Source organism: Apteryx mantelli, chromosome 5 (genome assembly GCF_036417845.1).
Source record: "Apteryx mantelli isolate bAptMan1 chromosome 5, bAptMan1.hap1, whole genome shotgun sequence".
NCBI lineage: Eukaryota > Metazoa > Chordata > Aves > Apterygiformes > Apterygidae > Apteryx > Apteryx mantelli.
The window spans coordinates 827,937-845,716 of NC_089982.1; the positions used below are offsets into that span (position 1 = coordinate 827,937).

General features: G+C 51.5%; 1 protein-coding gene across 1 annotated transcript; it reads left to right on the forward strand.

The window, feature by feature from the left end:
* The first annotated feature begins 4,098 nt into the window (after window positions 1-4,098).
* On the forward strand, window positions 4,099-5,748 carry LOC136992128 (interferon-inducible GTPase 5-like). Its single transcript, XM_067296981.1, has one exon. It carries the CDS (start codon window positions 4,381-4,383, stop codon window positions 5,746-5,748), a length of 1,368 nt encoding a protein of 455 aa, XP_067153082.1. The 5' UTR covers window positions 4,099-4,380.
* The last annotated feature ends 12,032 nt before the right edge of the window (window positions 5,749-17,780 follow it).

Below are 17,780 nucleotides of genomic sequence, written 5' to 3' on the forward strand. Positions count from 1 at the left end.
TCCCTTCTTCAAGGAAATACTCCGAGAGGGGAAAATCCCAAGCACAGGAGCTGAATCTCCAGGTCACACAGGTCCAGATGAGGTTCGAGTGGAGCGAAAGCATGCGGGACAGGCCCAAACACATGTCGTTCTCAAGCAAGTTCTTTTCCACCAGCTCTCAGGTGCTTCAGGCAAAGCCCTACGTATGGGAATGCTTCTGGATCATTAGTCGAGCCAAGGGTAAAAGCGAGAGAGCAACTTCCCCCTTCACCGCCAGCGCTGCCCTGGGAGCCCCGCTGAGCTGCACAGCCCATCGTGGCGAGCAGAGTCCGGCCAGGCTGTGCTTTGCCCTTCAGCTGTGCGGAAGGCAAGGGGCTGCAGTGAGGAAAGCACACCATCGCCATCTTTTTGGCCAAGCCTTGCATGCGTCCTGGGAGAAACGACACGAAAGCCTGCAAGCTGAGGGGAGAGGTGGGGCTCTGCGTGGCCCTAAACCAGAAGCGCCCCTCTCCTGGAAGACGAGGAATTTCTCCTCTTCCCCTCCAGAGCACCGGCTCTCTCACCGCAGCACCACGTGCACGGAGCAGCCTAAAGCCCGGGCGGTCTGGGGCACAGAAACACCCAAACGCCAAGGAGCAGACGCGGCACCGTTTTCCTGTGCTCCTGGGCCACACAGCAGCACGGTCACTGGTGGAAGTAGCTCCCGTCTTTTTAAGACAGCTACAGGCATCCTCGCCAGGGCCGTGTGAGAGAGAGCGGAGGGAGCTCTGAGCCCTCCAGCCCACGTCCCGGGAACAGGCTTCCTGCAGCACCAGGAAGCCACGCGGAGCTTGTGGGTAAACCAGGAATGCGTGTGGCGCGTGCTACCTGGCTTGCCTGGCCCGCGACACAGGTGAGGCAGAGCAGGGTCCGCAGCGAGAGGGGCTGCAGCCTCGCCTGGTGGAGTGGGCAGAGCAGGGGCCCGACGGGGCCACTCGGAGCCAGGGGAAGCTTTTGTAGCACATCATTGCGATGTCCCCCTCCCACGAGGAAAGGCGGTGAAGTTCGGGGTTACTCCCCACGCTGGACGGAAACACGTGCCGCAATAGCGTACTTTGCCCCAGGATGGAAATGCTGACTCTGACAGCCTCCACGTCAGCTATGCTTTGACTGTGCGAATAGGGGGGAGGAGGGAGGACACCCCGAGACGGGAAGCCATGCTGCTACACCAACGGTAAGCATTTGCCACTCGGCAGCGTGAGCACCGAGAGAGAGCTTGGCCCTCTCTGCTTCAAACAGCTCCTCTGAAACCACTGCGGGGAAGCAGCACGTACCCAGAATCCCCAAAGGCACAACCTTGCAAGCCTTCACTGCGATGCATCAAAGCAATCGTTAGCAAGGCACCAGGCGTTAGACAGTCCCCTGGCCAGCTGCCTTGCGGTCTGTGCCCGTGCTCACGTACCCATGGAATTTGGCATGAATTTGCCTAAAGAAGGCGTCATGCCGGTGGTGCTCTGGGGAGGGACTGGCTCCTTGGAGTGCTTTCTCCGGATCAAATCCAAATCCACCCAGTCTTGGCCAAGAACTTCCTGAGCGAGACCCTAGCACCTCTGGCTTGCTGCACCTCCCTCTAACCGACCGTCAGATAATGTCCCAGCAACACCAGCACTTGCTACGTTTTCCTATATGCGAGACTCTCCCCCGGTTCAGCCGTTTGTGTGTTTGCTGCAGGAGGAGCAGCTGACATGGAAGGCGGGATTTTCTGACGCAGCCATCTCACCTGCAGGCGGTATTGCTCTGGGCACGCTTGTACACCCAGATCACAGGTGCCTGGATGAGGGCAAAGATCCAAGCCGCTCCTCTGGTCAAAGTTTCCTTTCCTCCCCTTCTGCAAAACAAAGCAGCACTTGCTTCTCGGCAAGCTGGTCCAGATCTAGGAGAAGAGACTTGCACAGGGATTGTTCTAAGCACACTTTATTTCATTGCTGTGATGGTCGTGCAGCAGCACCCAAGAGCAGGCAGCAGTGGCTGTCCCCATGACACACATGGCGCAAAGGAGGAGCAGAGAGTCCTCCCTAGCCTGGAGCACTGACCATCCCCGAGGAAGATGGCAGGGGTGTCCAAGGGAGAGGGGCAGCCCCAAGAAGGGTGAGCTGTGCATGGCACGGGTAGCATGCAATGCCTGAAGGCCCCATGGGGCTGGCCATGGAGGCAGTAGCGCACCTCGTGGCCAAGCTGGGATGGGGGGTGTTTTGTGGGTACCGGTGTGTCAGCTTTGGGGAAAGCAGACGGCAGCTGGTGGGGCAGCCAGGCAGAGGGCCAAAGGGGGCACTGAGGGCAGGGGCATGCATCTGGCCAAGCACAGACCTGGACTTGGGTCTGGGACTCACATCGCAGAGCAGCTTGTTTCTCCTCGCCCATGGGGAAGGCAGCACCCCCAGCGCCAAGGCAGAGATCTCCCCTGCAGGCAGCCACGCTGGACAGTGGCATCCCGGCCACGTGGTCCAGGACCTTTGTCCTCAGGGCTGCAAGATTTCTCCTTAACCAGACTGTCCTTCAGCTCTTCAGAAGCAGAGCCTCAGGGAATAATCACTGGTGGCCTCCTCAAGGCACAGATTGTAACCTGAGCCTGCGCCCGAGCGAGCGAGTGTTAGCACCATGGACACGTGGTTGGCGACTTCCCCCAACTCACAGGCCTGTCCCCAGCCTCCCCTGGCATCCATGCTGCACAGCCCCAGCCCTCAAGTGGCTCCCAAAGGAGATGCCTCTGTGCCCAGATGCTCCTCCTGAGAGGCTCCTCCTGAAACGCAGAGCTTCTAGGTGAGAAGTCCAGCAGTACTCTTTCAGGGATGTCACCAGGATTGCAATGTCAACAGCAGCAGAGAGACTGGGGATGGGAACAGCAGATGCTCCACACGACGCAAGGCTTTTCAGCCAGACATACTTCATCAGCTCCTCCTTTTTCTTTCTCAGGACCTCCCTTGAAGTGATGGCCAGGCACTGTAGGAAGCTGAGTTTCTTCTCACTTGGCAGATCATCCAGGAAGGTTTGCAGCAGTCTGGGACCATCGTACTTCATGCTAAAATCATCCCTGCAGACAAGAAAGACTTGAGGGGACCTTATGCCCAGACGTGCCAGCTTCCTTTCACAGTCCTGCCTGATCCTAAGCAGGACTGCCATCTCATCATACCGCTGTGACCGGGTCTCAGTAGCTTGCTTCCCTTTTGCCTTCAGGACTCCCTTCTCAGCATTTGTCATCTATTATTTCTAAAACCCAGGCGCCAGGTACTGCTGCGGAGGTGTGCGGGAGCGAGGGGCTGGGTGGTGTCCTCGGGGCATGAGTGGTGGAAGCAAGTGGAGCCTGCAAGAGGGCTGCGGCTGGCCTTGGCGCTTCCCTAGAGGGGTCTGAGCGTGCGGAGATGAGGACACGGTCCCCGAGAGAGGTCGGGCCAGTTGCCGTGGTGGTTCCTGCTGTGCTGTGCGTGGTCCTGGTGCAGGGGTGTGAGGCTTCCCTGGGCTCTTCTCTGCTCCCGGGCTTCCCTGGTGGCTGGAGAGAAGGTCCCTCCGGGACGGGGTAAAGAATACCTCGCCCATGATTAGTCCGTTCAGATTGCGCTGTGGTCTTCTGATTTGCTCTTGCCGTTGCTCGTGGTGCTCCCAGTGTGCTTCTTCTGGACCTTTCTGGACGCTCTCGCACTTCCTGATGACCATCAGGCTGTTTGCACAGCTTGGCTATGTGCTCCCTTGGGGGCACGCCAAAATGACGCTGTAGTTTGGGACAGGTGGTTTCCTATTTCTCCTCCCCGAGCAAAAAGAGGGTTAACGTTCACAGGCTTCTGCAAACAGCTACCCTAACTCGGCCTGCCTCGTGCTGGCTGCTACCCCGGCTAGTTCCCGGGGCAGGAAGGGCTTTGGCTTCCCGCAGGGTGACACCGCCGAGTGTGCTGGTGGGTCTCAGCGGCTGGGAGAGGCGGCTGGTGCAGGTCTGTGAAATAGGAACTGTGCAAGCAGGCAGCAAGAGAGAGGACCCTGCGGTCCACCCCACTCTGGGCTCCCCTGCCCATCTGCCCCGTGCCTGGGCCCATTTCCCAGCAATCCCCTCTGAGACAAGACACCCCCCTCTTCACCCAGCCCTTGTCCCGCAGCTCTGAGACTGCCCCCAAGCACCTCTTCTGCTGCTCCCTCAGCCCATCCCAGCTCGGATCCCTCTTCTCCGTCCCCACAGCACCTTGGCCCACGCTCCCCAGGCCTCCTCCTGCCTCCCAGCGTGCACAGCCTCAGAGTCGTTCCTCGTACCCCAGGCTTGGCTGGGCTTCAGCGTGGCCGGCAGAGGGGAGCGGGCACGCTGGACAGGCTGCTTTGGTGGCCACGCTCTGCCTGCGGCTCAAGCCTTGTGCTGAATTCCTCTTTCTGCTGCTACGCATGGAGAGAGACAGCCTGTGCTCTTCTTCCAGGTTCACCGGGCACCCACTCGCTGCAGCTGCCATGGCCAGCGCTGAGGCACACTTGGAGGTGGAGGCTCTTCCCCATATTTCTGACGGAGACATGAATGAGATAAGGGCTGCAGTAGAGAAAGGAGACCTCACAGCAGCAGCCACAAAAGCACAGGAGATCCTGGCTAATGAAGAACAGATCCAGCTCCACATTGCTGTAACAGGTGAGTCAGGCTCCGGGAAATCATCTTTCATCAATGCCATGCGTGGCCTGCAGGACCATGAGGAGGGCGCAGCTGAGCTTGGAGTGATGGAGACAACGATGGAGTGCAGCCCTTATCCTCACCCACAGCACTCCCACGTGACTGTCTGGGACCTGCCTGGGATTGGGACACCCAGTTGCACACCGGACACCTACCTTAAGCAGGTGCATTTTGACCACTATGACTTCTTCATCATCATCTCCTCCAGCCACTTCACACAAAATGCTGCAACTCTTGCAAAGGAGATTCAGGCTCAGGGGAAGCGTTTCTACTTTGTGTGCTCCAAGGTGGATCAGGACGTGAGCAATGAGCGAAGACTGTACAATGAGGAGGGAGTCCTGAAGGCAAAAGGGAAGCAAGCTACTGAGACCCGGTCACAGCGGTATGATGAGATGGCAGTCCTGCTTAGGATCAGGCAGGACTGTGAAAGGAAGCTGGCACGTCTGGGCATAAGGTCCCCTCAAGTCTTTCTTGTCTGCAGGGATGATTTTAGCATGAAGTACGATGGTCCCAGACTGCTGCAAACCTTCCTGGATGATCTGCCAAGTGAGAAGAAACTCAGCTTCCTACAGTGCCTGGCCATCACTTCAAGGGAGGTCCTGAGAAAGAAAAAGGAGGAGCTGATGAAGTATGTCTGGCTGAAAAGCCTTGCGTCGTGTGGAGCATCTGCTGTTCCCATCCCCAGTCTCTCTACTGCTGTTGACATTGCAATCCTGGTGACATCGCTGAAAGAGTACTGCCGGACCTTTGGCCTGTCTGAGGAATCCCTCCAGAAACTTGCAGAACAGGTGAACAAGCCTGTCAAGGAGCTCACAGATGGCATAAAGACCCCCCTGGACCACGAAATAACCAAGGATCTTGTAATTAAGCTGTTGACCAAAAGCATTGGGGGTGCTGCGAAAAATCTTCCATTTTTGTTGAAATCCATCCCCACTTTCTTAGGGCCTATAGGTTCTCTGGTGTCTGCAGCAATGGCTTTCCCCACCACGTTCTTTCTGTTGAGGAATTTTCTGTCTGATGCTGCTGATGATGCCGAACGTGTTCTGCAGAAGGCTTTAGAGGGGACGACTCAAAAGAGCCACTTGTGGAGCTGAGCACAAACTGTGTGAAAGGAGTGTGTGGAGCTGCCAAGAGCAGGGGGGAGAGGGGCTGAGTCCAGCCAGCTGGATTCTCCACGGGTGGCCAATGCCTTGCTGTGTGGAAGTGCTGCAGGGTGCTCTGGTGGCGCTGGGGAGTGGGGGGAACCGCTGAAGCTATGTGTGTCTTGGCAGCAGGACAGCTCAGGAGGAGTGTGGCCAAGACTGCTCCTGCAGTAGTCTATTGCTTTCTTGTGAAGCTAGTTAGCAGTAGGTCTTCTATTGGGAATCAACCTAAAATTTTAATCTATTAAACCAGTCCATTTCCTCAAATGTGTTCATTGTCTCTTCTGTGCAGAGATTAGGTGGGGCATTCCTGGAGCAGTCAGGGCTTGATGACAGCATAGCTCTGGGTATGCGCACAGCCCTTATATCCAGGTACATCACGATTTTAACCACATCTTCTTTCTTATATCACAGTTATTGCTTAAATTCCTTGGATAAGAGGGAAGCAATTCATACTTCCAGTGAGTAGGCTGGGGGAAAGCTCAAGGTGGGTCCAGATTTCTCCCCACTCCATTTGGAGTTTGCCATAAGGAAGCGCTCTTCAGAGCTGGGGTTCTTTCTGGAGGTGTACGGGGGCAGAGAAAGCCAAAAGGAGGGGTCTGAGGGTGGCACCAAAAGCCAAGCCGAGCTCAGGGGAGCATAGGAAGCCTAAAGGAGGGGTGTGGAGAGCATGAAAGGTCTCTTGGGGGTTCAGAAAAAGCATGACAAAGGGATCTGGGGGTCACAAAAAGGTGACAGGCGGGATGTGGGAGGGCATCAGGAAGCCCCGTGGAGGAGTCTGAGGAGCCCACGAGGATGGAGAGCGGCACAAAGAGCGAAAGGAAGAGCCCTGGGGAGGCACCAAAGGTAAAAGAAGGGACCTCAGGGGCATAAGAAGCTAAACAGAGGGCTCTGGGGGGCACAGGAAGGGTGAGAGGAGGGACCTGGATGTGAAGGAAAGGTGGAAGAGGGGTGGTGGGTGGCACAAAAAGCTGAAAGCAGGGATCTGGGGAGCGCGAAGCCAAATGGAGGCACCCAGGGGTTGTACGCAAACGTACAATTGAGGAATGTGGGAGCACAAAATGGGGAAAAAAGGGGAGCTGGGGGCAGGGGTGAATAAAGGGAAAAGGAGGCATCTGGGGGGGCACAAAAAAGCCCGAAGGAGGGCGCAGAAAGGTCAAAGGGGGATGCGGGTGGCAAAAGAAGCTGGGAGCAGGGATCTTGGGGGTGCAAAATGCCAGAGGGATCTGGGGGGGCTGCAAGGCCTGAACACAGGGACTCGTCTCTGCACTCACCGCAGGGTCGCTCCAGCTTTTCCCCTCACTGAGGAAGGGCTTTGCCAACATTTGGGGTGTCCCGCGACACCATCCCACAACCTTTCGCCCATTCCCCTCATGTCCACACCATCTCCGACATGTTTTGGGTCAAGAAAGTGCAAAACAAGCACCAAAATGCCGCCAAAAGGGTCCTTTTGGGGGCAAGGGGGAGGAGGAAAAAATACAGGTTACCTGAGGAACATGCCTGGAATGTGTCAATACAGCTAATATTAACACTAAATATTCTTCTATTTCAATATTTCTATCAATTTGTCTTTCCTAATAGTCTTCTATTTGTTTCATGAATATTTACATCATTTGACTAACCTTACCCTCTTAATTAACATTTCCTTTTCATTTAATGTTACTAATGGTCAAGTTTCCTTTTATTAATATTTATAATATACCTTTATGAATATTTCTCATTTATCACAAAAATTGTTTTTCATTTTCCTATTATTCTATTAATATTTCTATTAATATTTTTCTGCCAATGCTTTTCTATTGTCTTCTGTTCTATTAATATTTCTAGTCTTATTGTTCTAGCGTATTTCTACTGTTGTGTGACTAATTCTACAGCCTTTATGTTAATATTTGAATTATGATTTTAGTTTTCCTTTCAGTGGTATTCCTAGCTTTATTCTTGTGGGGTGGTGGGGCGGCAGTGGCAGCGAGGACTGCCTGGCCCCAGGTAAGCGGGGGAGCTCAGGAACGAGCTCCGTGGCTCCTCCAGGGGCTTGGTAAAGGCAGGGTGAGGGGACTGGGAGCAGTCCTTTGTGGGAAAAAGACCTCTGTTCTTCCCCTTCTCCCCCCCTCCTGTTTTTTTTGCAAAGATCCTTCTGGATACTCCCCTTCTCCGTCCAATCTGGAGCTCTCCAGCACGTCTGGCTGCTGAAGCAGCAGCAATGGGAGAAACCACGGAGTAAGAAGACTGCAAATATTCTCAGAAAGGGGGAAAAGTCAGGGAAACGGAGGCTAAATCCTGCCTTTTGGGGGCTCAAGAACAGCTTTAGGGGCTGTTTTGGGGGCTCACAAATGCAGACTGAGCCCCCAAAGCAGCCTGCTGAACCTGTCTCTGAGCCCCAAAACCGCAGGATTTAGCTTCCCTTTCTAAGCCCCAAACCAGCCCCTTCAGCCTCTGTTTTTCAAGCCCCCAAAACAGCCCCTGAGCTTGTTTTTGAGCACCCAAAAGGCAGGACTGAGACTCCATTTCTGAGCCCCCCCAAACAGCCCCAAAACATGCTTTATGAGGCCCCCAAATGCAGGACTTACTTAAAAATGAAGGGCAAATCCTGAACTTCTGGGGCTCAAAAACAGCTTACGGGGGCTGTTTTGGGGGGATCAGGAATGGAGACGGAGCCCCCAAAACAGCCCCCGGAAGCTGTTCTTCGGCCCCCAAAACACAGGAGTTTTAACCTTCTTTCCTAACCCCAAACCTGCCCCCTCACCCTGCCTTTCCCAAGCCCCTGGAGCAGCCATGGAGCTCGTTCCTGAGCTCCTGTGCTTGCCTGGGGCTGGGCAGCGCTCGCTGCCACCGCCGGCTCCGGTGCGTGTGAAAGGAGGAGCAATCCCCCATGCGCCCGGTGCTGCAATAAAGTGATGTCGACTTTCTAACCTAATCCCTGTGGTTGGAAAACGTTATTTCCTGGATTTTTGGTGATGATTTCTGGCGACCCAGGCAGGACTCTGCGTCTGAGGCGTCGCGGACCAACGGAATCATGAGGACTCCAGTGCGCACCAGAGTATTTTCGGGGAGATCCTCCCATTCCCTGGTCTGTTAGGTCTCTCGCCTGGCCTTTGGGTAAAGTAAAAGGCATTACTTGTGGGTTGTTGACTTACCCATAAGTCGTGACGGAAAATTCACGCAGGGTTGAGTTATTTACAGGTTTTAAGGGAATAGGGGACTGGTCTTAGGAAATTCTATATGCAATTACGGGGTTGCCTGGAGTATAGAATAAGGTATTCATATTGTTTTGGGAACTGCTACCTTGTTAATAATGGGAACGGGACAGTTGACCAAAGAGAAGGTTGTGAAAAACTTCTCCGTTAGGTTGCATGTTGAAATATTGGAAACAGTTGGGGGGAGACCCCTTGATGCGAAAGAAACTTGTGGAATATTGTAATCATTGGTGGCCAATGTATAAACTAGAAGATCATGAAAAATGGCCTTTGAATGGAACTGTAAATTATAACAACATTTTACAGTTAATGTTGTTTTGTCGAAGGGAGGGGAAATGGGACGAAATGCCTTATATCGATCTTTTCTTTACACTGCGAAAACACCCTGAACGGTGGAAGGATGGTATGCTTACACCAAAAGATCCTATGGTTCTCGCATTAGAAAAGGAGGATAAAAGGGCCTCTAAGTGGTGTTGCTTGGCCTTTAGCGTAGGGAAGCGCTGTATTAAATATAGACAGGGTGAGGAAGAAGATGTTGAAATGCTAGTGGGCCCTGGGGTTGGGGACAGGCAGGAGCTAAGGGGGGTGAATGGGAGCGATGAGCAAACTAGACGCACAGGGCATAGGTTGGTGGGTCATGACTCAGAGGAAGACAGTAGTTCAGATGAAGAGGGACAATACGGAGGGGATGAGGGCTCTAGCCCTATTGCAGGAAGAACCAGAAAGGGACCTTCTAGAGTAATTCAGGCACCCCTGAGACAGGCAGTAGGAGCCAACAGACCAGTAACTGTTAAGGTACCATTTTCAGTAATCGATTTGAGATCTTGGAAGGAGTTGGGACTTATAGGGAGGACCCTGACAAAGTAGCTAAGGTATTAGAAACAGTTGTTAGAATGCAAGACCCAGACTGGAATGATCTGCAGGTCATAATGGACACATTATTGTCACTAGATGAGAGGACCGTAGTATTAGCAAAAGCCAAGGAAGAGGCAGAAAGGATTCATGTGCAAGGGGGACAACAAGGCACAGTAAATGACCATTTTCCACCCATGGATCCTACGTGGGACCCGAACAATCCGGCCCAGCGAGAGTTACTCACTAGAAGCAATATGTCAGACTCCTGAACCAGGGTCCGAAAGAGAGCTGAGAGCCTTTCTAGGGATGGCCAGATGGTGTCACTTGTGGATAATTGATTTTGGACTCCTTGCTAAACCATTATATGATACTGTAAGCAGAGAAGGAGAGATCCTTGTCCAGATGCTGGAGTGCTGAAAAGCATTCAAAGAATTAAAAGTTGCTTTGATAAAAGCTCCAACATTGGGACTCCCAAATTTAGAGAAACCTTTTGAACTGTTTGTTCATGAGAGGTCCCACCTAGCCTTGGGAGTACTCGCTCAGAAATTGGGATCCTGGGAGAGACCCGTGGGATACTTTTCCAAACAGCTGGATAACATGAGCAAAGGATGGCCACCCTGTTTAAGGGCAGTGGCAGCAACAGTGCTATTGATTCAAGAAGCCAGAAAACTAACTCTGGGACAAAAGATGTTGGTGTTTGTACCACATACAGTGACGGCTGTGCTTGAACAAAAGGGAAATCATTGGTTGTCCCCTAGCAGGATCCTGAAATACCAGGCTATACTGCTTGAGCAAGAAGACGTTGAATAGAAGATGACAACATCCTTCAATCCAGCTATGTTCTTGGCTGGGCAGGGAGAAGAGGAAGAACTTGTACATGACTGCCTCCAGATCATTGAACAGGTGCACACCAGCTGAATAGACCTTCAAGATATTCCACTTGAGGTAGTAGACTGGGAATTGTTTGTTGACGGCAACAGCTTTGTGAGGGATGGAAAGCGGAAGGCTGGGTACGCTGTGGTTACCCAAGAGAAGGTAATTGAGGCACAAGCTCTGCCTCCTAATACCTCAGCTCGAAAGGCAGAACTGATAGCTCTGCAACGAGCAGTAGAACTCTCAAAAGGCAAAAGAGTCAATATTTCGACTGATTCTAAATTTGCATTTGAAGTCGTCCATGCTCATGGGGCGATTTGGAAAGAAAGGGGGTTACTATCCTCTCAAGGGTCTCCCATCAAATATGGACAAACCATCATGAACCTGTTGAATGGAGTCCAGCTACCTCAACAGATAGCCATAACGCATTGTAAGGTGCATCAGTATGGTAACACTCCTGTAAACAACGGAAGCCGACTTGCGGACAAGGCTGCAAAAGATGCAGTTGAGGGAGCACTTCTCCTAGTGATACCAGAAAAATATAGGGACTTGAGTGACAGCGCTCCAATATACCAGGAAGAGGACGAAAGACTAGCTGAATTACTAAAAGCAACCAAGAATCAAACAGGATGGTGGGTAACACCCACCAAACAAGTGATTATTCCCCAAAATCTTATGAGGAAAATAGCAGAAGAGACTCATCAGACAACACATTGGGGCACGGAAGCAATGATTGAAAGTTTAAAATACCAAGTTTTAAGTGTAAGAATGAGTGGAATAGTCAAAAGTATTGTAAAGAAACGTGAACTTTGTTTACAAAACAACCCCTATCAATACAAATGTCCTCCACCAGGAGTCACGAAAAAAGGGAACTGCCCAGGTGAATATTGGCAGATAGACTTTTCTGAATTACCAAGACAAAATGGGTACAAGTATCTGTTGGTGTTGGTAGACACCTTTTCAGGATGGCCAGAGACTTTCCTTTGTCGCACCAACAATGCTAGGGAAGGAGTAAAAAAACCTTACTAAAGGAAATAATTCCTAGATTTGGAGTACCTCAGATAGAGGGTCTCATTTCTTACCGGAAATAGTACAAAAACTATCAAAGGTCCTTGAGATAAAATGGGATTTACATACACCTTGGAGGCCTCAATCTAGTGGGAAAGTAGAAAGGGTGAATCAGAGTTTAAAAAAAAAAAGAGTAAGATTTATCAGGAAGCGCATTTAAAATGGCCAGATGCATCGCCATTAGCTTTATTGAGAGTAAGAATAAGACCAAACTCTAAAGAAAAACTGAGCCCATATGAGATAGTGTATGGGAGACCCTATCAGACAACCACGGGGGGGGGGGGGGCGGGGGGAGAGGATGTACACATCCTTGGGGAGAAAAAGCTAAAAGACTATGTTATGTCCTTGGGAAAGGTTTTTGTCTTTCCTTCACAGGTATGTCATCCAGTCTGCTCCGGTTCCCCTGGCAGTTACTGTCCATCCTCACCAGTCTGGAGACTGGATATACATCAAGACGTGGAGCAATGAGCTCCTGCGGGAGAAGTGGAAAGGACCATACCAAGTATTGTTGACCACCCACACCGCTGTCAAGGTGCAAGGAATAGATTCCTTGAGTCACTGCAGTTGAACGAAACTAGCTCCACAGCAGATGAAGTGGACTGTTGCCAACCCATCACCTGGTGATCCATTATGTCTAAAACTCAGACGGACAGCATGAAATTAATAATAATAGTCTGTATTTTTGGACTAACCAAGGCAAGGGATAATATGATTTTACAATTATTACAGTCATTTGGGAGCATGCACAATACCAGTAGCCTTACTGCACGCCTACCATCACCCCATTCAGTGAGCCATCCTTTAAAATGGGGCGTATTAACTTTTAACCTCTCTAGAATGTGGAACAATATCCACAATATCAGTGGGGTGCAAATTATTAAAGTCCCGTGAGATCAAACAGTATACTATAGTAACAGAACTCCATGTTGGAGTCGGGGATTAAGTATTCTACCCACCGGAGAAGAGATGATATGGAACGTACTAGAGAATAAGGATAGCTCTTGCCCAGATGGTTTTCAACAGGACAGGTTACCCAATGGTGAGGACTTACGCTGGAACGCAGACAATGTGTATAGTAGTTTATATGGTAGAAAGAAGAGGTCAATTAACTCACAATCAGGAGGTGATTAGACCTCATATGAATGTGCTCAGGTGCCATGGGGAGTGGATTTAACCTCTATATGGAAAAGTTCAGAACAAGGAGAATGGCATTATAGTCAAAAGGCAGATTGGTGTTTAGAGTGGGCTGGGGAAGTAGGTGCAAACTTATCCTCTATTAAGCAACCTTTGCTAGAAGGAGCCAGAAAGAAACTAGGAAACTCCATGCTAAACTCTACTAACATTTTTAATTGCACCTCTAGTGATCTTGAAATACAACAAATTGGACCAATAGCGTGAACTTTAAGGTTAGGTTGCCTTTGCAGGAATCTGACCACTTCTATCAACCAGACACGGATGGGAGACAATTCGATTAATCATAAAAAGAAGGTACTCCCAGCTATGGGTCACACAGTATGGGTAAAAGGAGATGGAACTTGGACAACTCATCTACCCCTTGATGGAAAAACAACCCTTCTTCACTCTAGGATTGTTGACCCTATGTCCTCTGTGGAGGAAGAATCCCATCACTGCGGTTTCAAATGGCTTGGTAAAACGGGACCGAACTAAGGAAGAGGACTGGAAACAACCTAGTGCGGGAACTGTTGTTGCTTGGGTATTGTGATCCATCTTCAGCAACCCCCCCCCCCCAATCTTTTGGGGAGTTTACGCAATAGGTTTGCTATAGATAATCTAACAGGACAGGTGGAGGTATTAGCAAATGTTACGCAGAACAGTCTGTGGGAATTGAATCAACATGCTCAAAGCACTTCTAAGATGACCCTTCAAAACAGACAAGCCTTAGATTTACTCTTGGCCCGAGAACGTGGACTATGTGGATATATACAAGAAGATCCGGAAAACTGTTGTATCCACATTCCGAATGTAATGGAACCTCTTAAAGAACAATTAGAAAGAATTAAAAAGGTAGCTGTCGCTAGCAGGAAAATTAGAGAAAACCTTCAGACAGATTGGGTAAAGACAATATTCAGGAAACTCGGTATTTCTTTATCGGGATGGTGGTCTAATCTAATCTGAAATCCAATCTTAATTCTAATTATAATAATAATCGGGTTGATGATAGGCAGATGCGTTAAGACTGCCGTCTTGCGTACAATATGGAAGTAAATAATAAGTTATTATGTACTTCCAAAGGGGAGAATTGATACATAGCGGTCAGGGTAAAATGACTTTGAGTTTACGTAAGGGCGCCACCCGGTCTGTTTATCTGCTGAGACCATCCTGTTCAAGTTGGAGGGGGGCTTCCTTGTCAAACTGCAAGAGTTGTCTTTAAATGACATGCTACCATAAAAGGAAAAAAGAGTAAGGGGAGATTTCTTAAACAACCACCAGGGGCCCTCGGAGTACCCCATAATGTGTATAATGAATGTACAGCTTTGTGATTAATATGTGCATAAAGCTCCTGGAAATAGGCAGGGAGTTTGCGGCTAGTTAATGAATATGTAGTGGCTAGCCAAATAAATATGTGCTGTGTAAAATCATTGGTGTGCATGAAAGGAGGAACGATCCCACTGTTAGCGCAGCTAACAGAGGCAGCGAACAGACGCAGCAGTTTGCGCAGCAGTGGTTGGGCTCTGACTAGAACTTGAGGATCTTGTGGAAGTTGTGGGCTTTCTGAGGACCCCCGAAGACCTAGAAGGTGATCGCTGTGAACAGGAAAGGGGAAGCTAGGCAAGGACAACTGCAGGAGGCCTTGACTTCTCCTGGGAAAAGCTCGTGGGAAAAGCTCCAGCTAGGAGTGGCTGCTGCTAACGAGCTCTCTGGGTTGCCCCTGACCAGAGGGGGTTGGGGCCTTTGATCCCAGTGGCCCTTGATTGGGCGGTCAAGCACCCTGTGAGTCAGTGCTAAGGAGAGGCCTATATAAGAGCCAGGCCTAGAGCGCAGCTCCCAGAGCGCAGCTAACAGAGGCAGCGAACAGACGCAGCAGTTTGCGCAGCAGTGGTTGGGCTCTGACTAGAACTTGAGGATCTTGTGGAAGTTGTGGGCTTTCTGAGGACCCCCGAGGACCTAGAAGGTGATCGCTGTGAACAGGAAAGGGGAAGCTAGGCAAGGACTACTGCAGGAGGCCTTGACTTCTCCTGGGAAAAGCTCGTGGGAAAAGCTCCAGCTAGGAGTGGCTGCTGCTAACGAGCTCTCTGGGTTGCCCCTGACCAGAGGGGGTTGGGGCCTTTGATCCCAGTGGCCCTTGATTGGGCGGTCAAGCACCCTGTGAGTCAGTGCTAGGGAGAGGCCTATATAAGAGCCAGGCCTAGAGCGCAGCGAACAGAGGCAGCGAACAGAGGCAGCAGTTTGCGCAGCAGTGACGTGCGAAGGGACCTTCATTTCTGTTCCCTGTGGTGTACACTTCCTCAAGTATGGTCGTGACACGCCGCACAGCGCGTTCCCCAGTGACTGTTGGAGTTGCTGCGTCAGAGGCTTGGACCCAGACTGACCCTCTGACAGTAGATGCGGCTCTACAGGTCTCAGGCTGCAGGGAGTGCTTGGGGCCTCTCCAGGAGGCCTGGGCTGGCAGCCAGCTCTCCTGCAGGAGGTGTGCTGCTGTTGACGAGTTGTGTCATCAGGTAAGGGAGTTACGGGAGGAGGTCAGTAGGCTGCGCAGCATCCGAGAAGCAGAGCAAGAGATAGACAGGGTATTCTCGGAGACTGTACAGCTCCAGGAGTCCCAACCCCCTGCAGCAGTGGAGTTGCCAGAGGGCTCTGTGCCGTGTGAAACGGTACATCATAACATCACAGAAGAAGGCTGGAAACTGGTCACTGCTCGTGGGAGGAGAAAGGCTCCTACTCCTCCTGAAGACCTGAAGCTGAAGAACAGGTTTAGTGCCCTCCAGGATGAGGAGGAGATGGGCATGGCTGCCAGGGAAGTAACCGGGACAACAGACCCTGTGCCCTGCCGGAACACCCGGAAAAAGCGGCGGGTGATTGTTGTGGGGGACTCCCTGCTGCAGGGGACGGAGGCATCTATCTGCCGACCTGACCTCTTGTCTAGAGAGGTTTGTGGCCTGCCGGGGGCTCGTGTGAGAGATGTCATGCAAAGACTGCCAAGGCTTGTCCACGCTTCGGACTATTACCCACTGCTGCTCTTCCATGTGGGCGCCAATGACACCAAGGGCAAACTGGAGACCATCAAGCAGGATTTCAGAGCTCTGGGGATGGTGGTCAAGGGTCTGGGAGCCCAGGTCATCTTCTCCTCAATCCTGCCAGTGAGGGGGATGGATGAGAGGAGGAGGAGACGGACTTTCCAGGTTAACGACTGGCTGCGCCGCTGGTGTTGGCAACAGGGTTTTGGTTTCTACGACCATGGGACCCTGTTTGAAGATCAACAACTGATGGCGAGAGATGGGATCCACCTCACGAGGCGGGGCACACAGGTCTTTGCCAACAGGTTGGCCAACCTGGTAAGGAGGGCTTTAAACTAGGAAAGATGGGGGAAGGGGAGAGTTATAGTGACAGGGTAGTTGGCAAAAGACTGCTCAAGTCAGGATGCCTCCAACAGGTGAATGCAGCCAGGGAAGTGCGCATGGGATGTGGCTATGGAGGACCCTCTTTTACCCCTCCTGGGAAACCTGCATGCTCGAGCACCTCCCTGAAATGCCTGTACACCAATGCACGCAGCTTGGGGAACAAACAGGAAGAACTAGAGATATCTGTGCGGTCGCAGGGCCATGATCTCATTGCCATTACAGAGACATGGTGGGATAGCTCGCATGACTGGAGTGCTGTCATGGATGGCTACGTGCTTTTCAGGAAAGACAGGCCAGGAAAGCGAGGTGGTGGAGTTGCTCTTTATGTGGGAGAGCAACTGGAATGTATTGAGCTGTGCCTAGGGGTGGATGAAGAGCGAGTCGAGAGCTTATGGGTAAGGATCAAAGGGCAGGCTAATAGAGGTGACACTGTTGTGGGTGTTTACTACAGGCCACCTGATCAGGATGAGGAAGTTGATGAGGCCTTCTACAGACAGCTGGAAGTAGCCTCACGATCCCAGGCCCTGGTTCTCATGGGGGACTTCAACCACCCTGATATCTGCTGGAAAGACAACACAGCTAGGCACAAACAGTCCTGGAGATTCCTGCAGAGCATTGGTGACAACTTCTTGACCCAGGTGGTGGAGGAGCCAACAAGGAGAGGTGTGCTGCTGGACCTCGTACTAACAAACAAAGAAGGACTGGTGGAAGATGTGAAGGTTGGGGGCTGCCTTGGCTGCAGTGACCATGAGATGGTGGAGTTCAGGATCCTGCGAGGAGGCAGCAGGGCACCAAGTAGGATCGCAACCCTGGACTTCAGGAGAGCAAACTTTGGCCTCTTCAGGGACCTACTTGGAGGAATCCCATGGGTGAGGGCCCTGGAAGGAAGGAGTGTTCAAGAGAGTTGGTTAATATTCAAACATCACTTCCTCCAGGCTCAAGAGTGGTGCATCCCTATGAGTAGGAAGTCAAGCAAAGGAGGTAGGAGACCTGCATGGATGAGCAAGGAGCTCCTGGCAAAACTCAACCAGAAGAAGGAAGTCTACAGAAAGTGGAAAGGGGGACAGGCCACTTGGGAGGAATATAGGAATGTTGTCAGAGTATGCAGGGATGCGACGAGGAAGGCTAAGGCCCGTTTGGAATTAAATCTGGCTAGAGATGTCAAGGACAACAAGAAGGGCTTCTTCAAATACATCAGCAGCAAGAGGAAGACTAGGGGAAATGTGGGCCCTTTGCTGAATGGGGTGGGTGCCCTGGTGACGAAGGATGCAGAGAAGGCAGAGTTACTGAATGCCTTCTTTGCTTCAGTCTTTACTGGTCAGGCCAGCCCTCAGGAACCCCAGACCCTGGAGGCAAGAGAGAAAGTCTGGAGAGAGGAAGACTTTCCCTTGGTGGAGGAGGAGTGGGTTAGAGA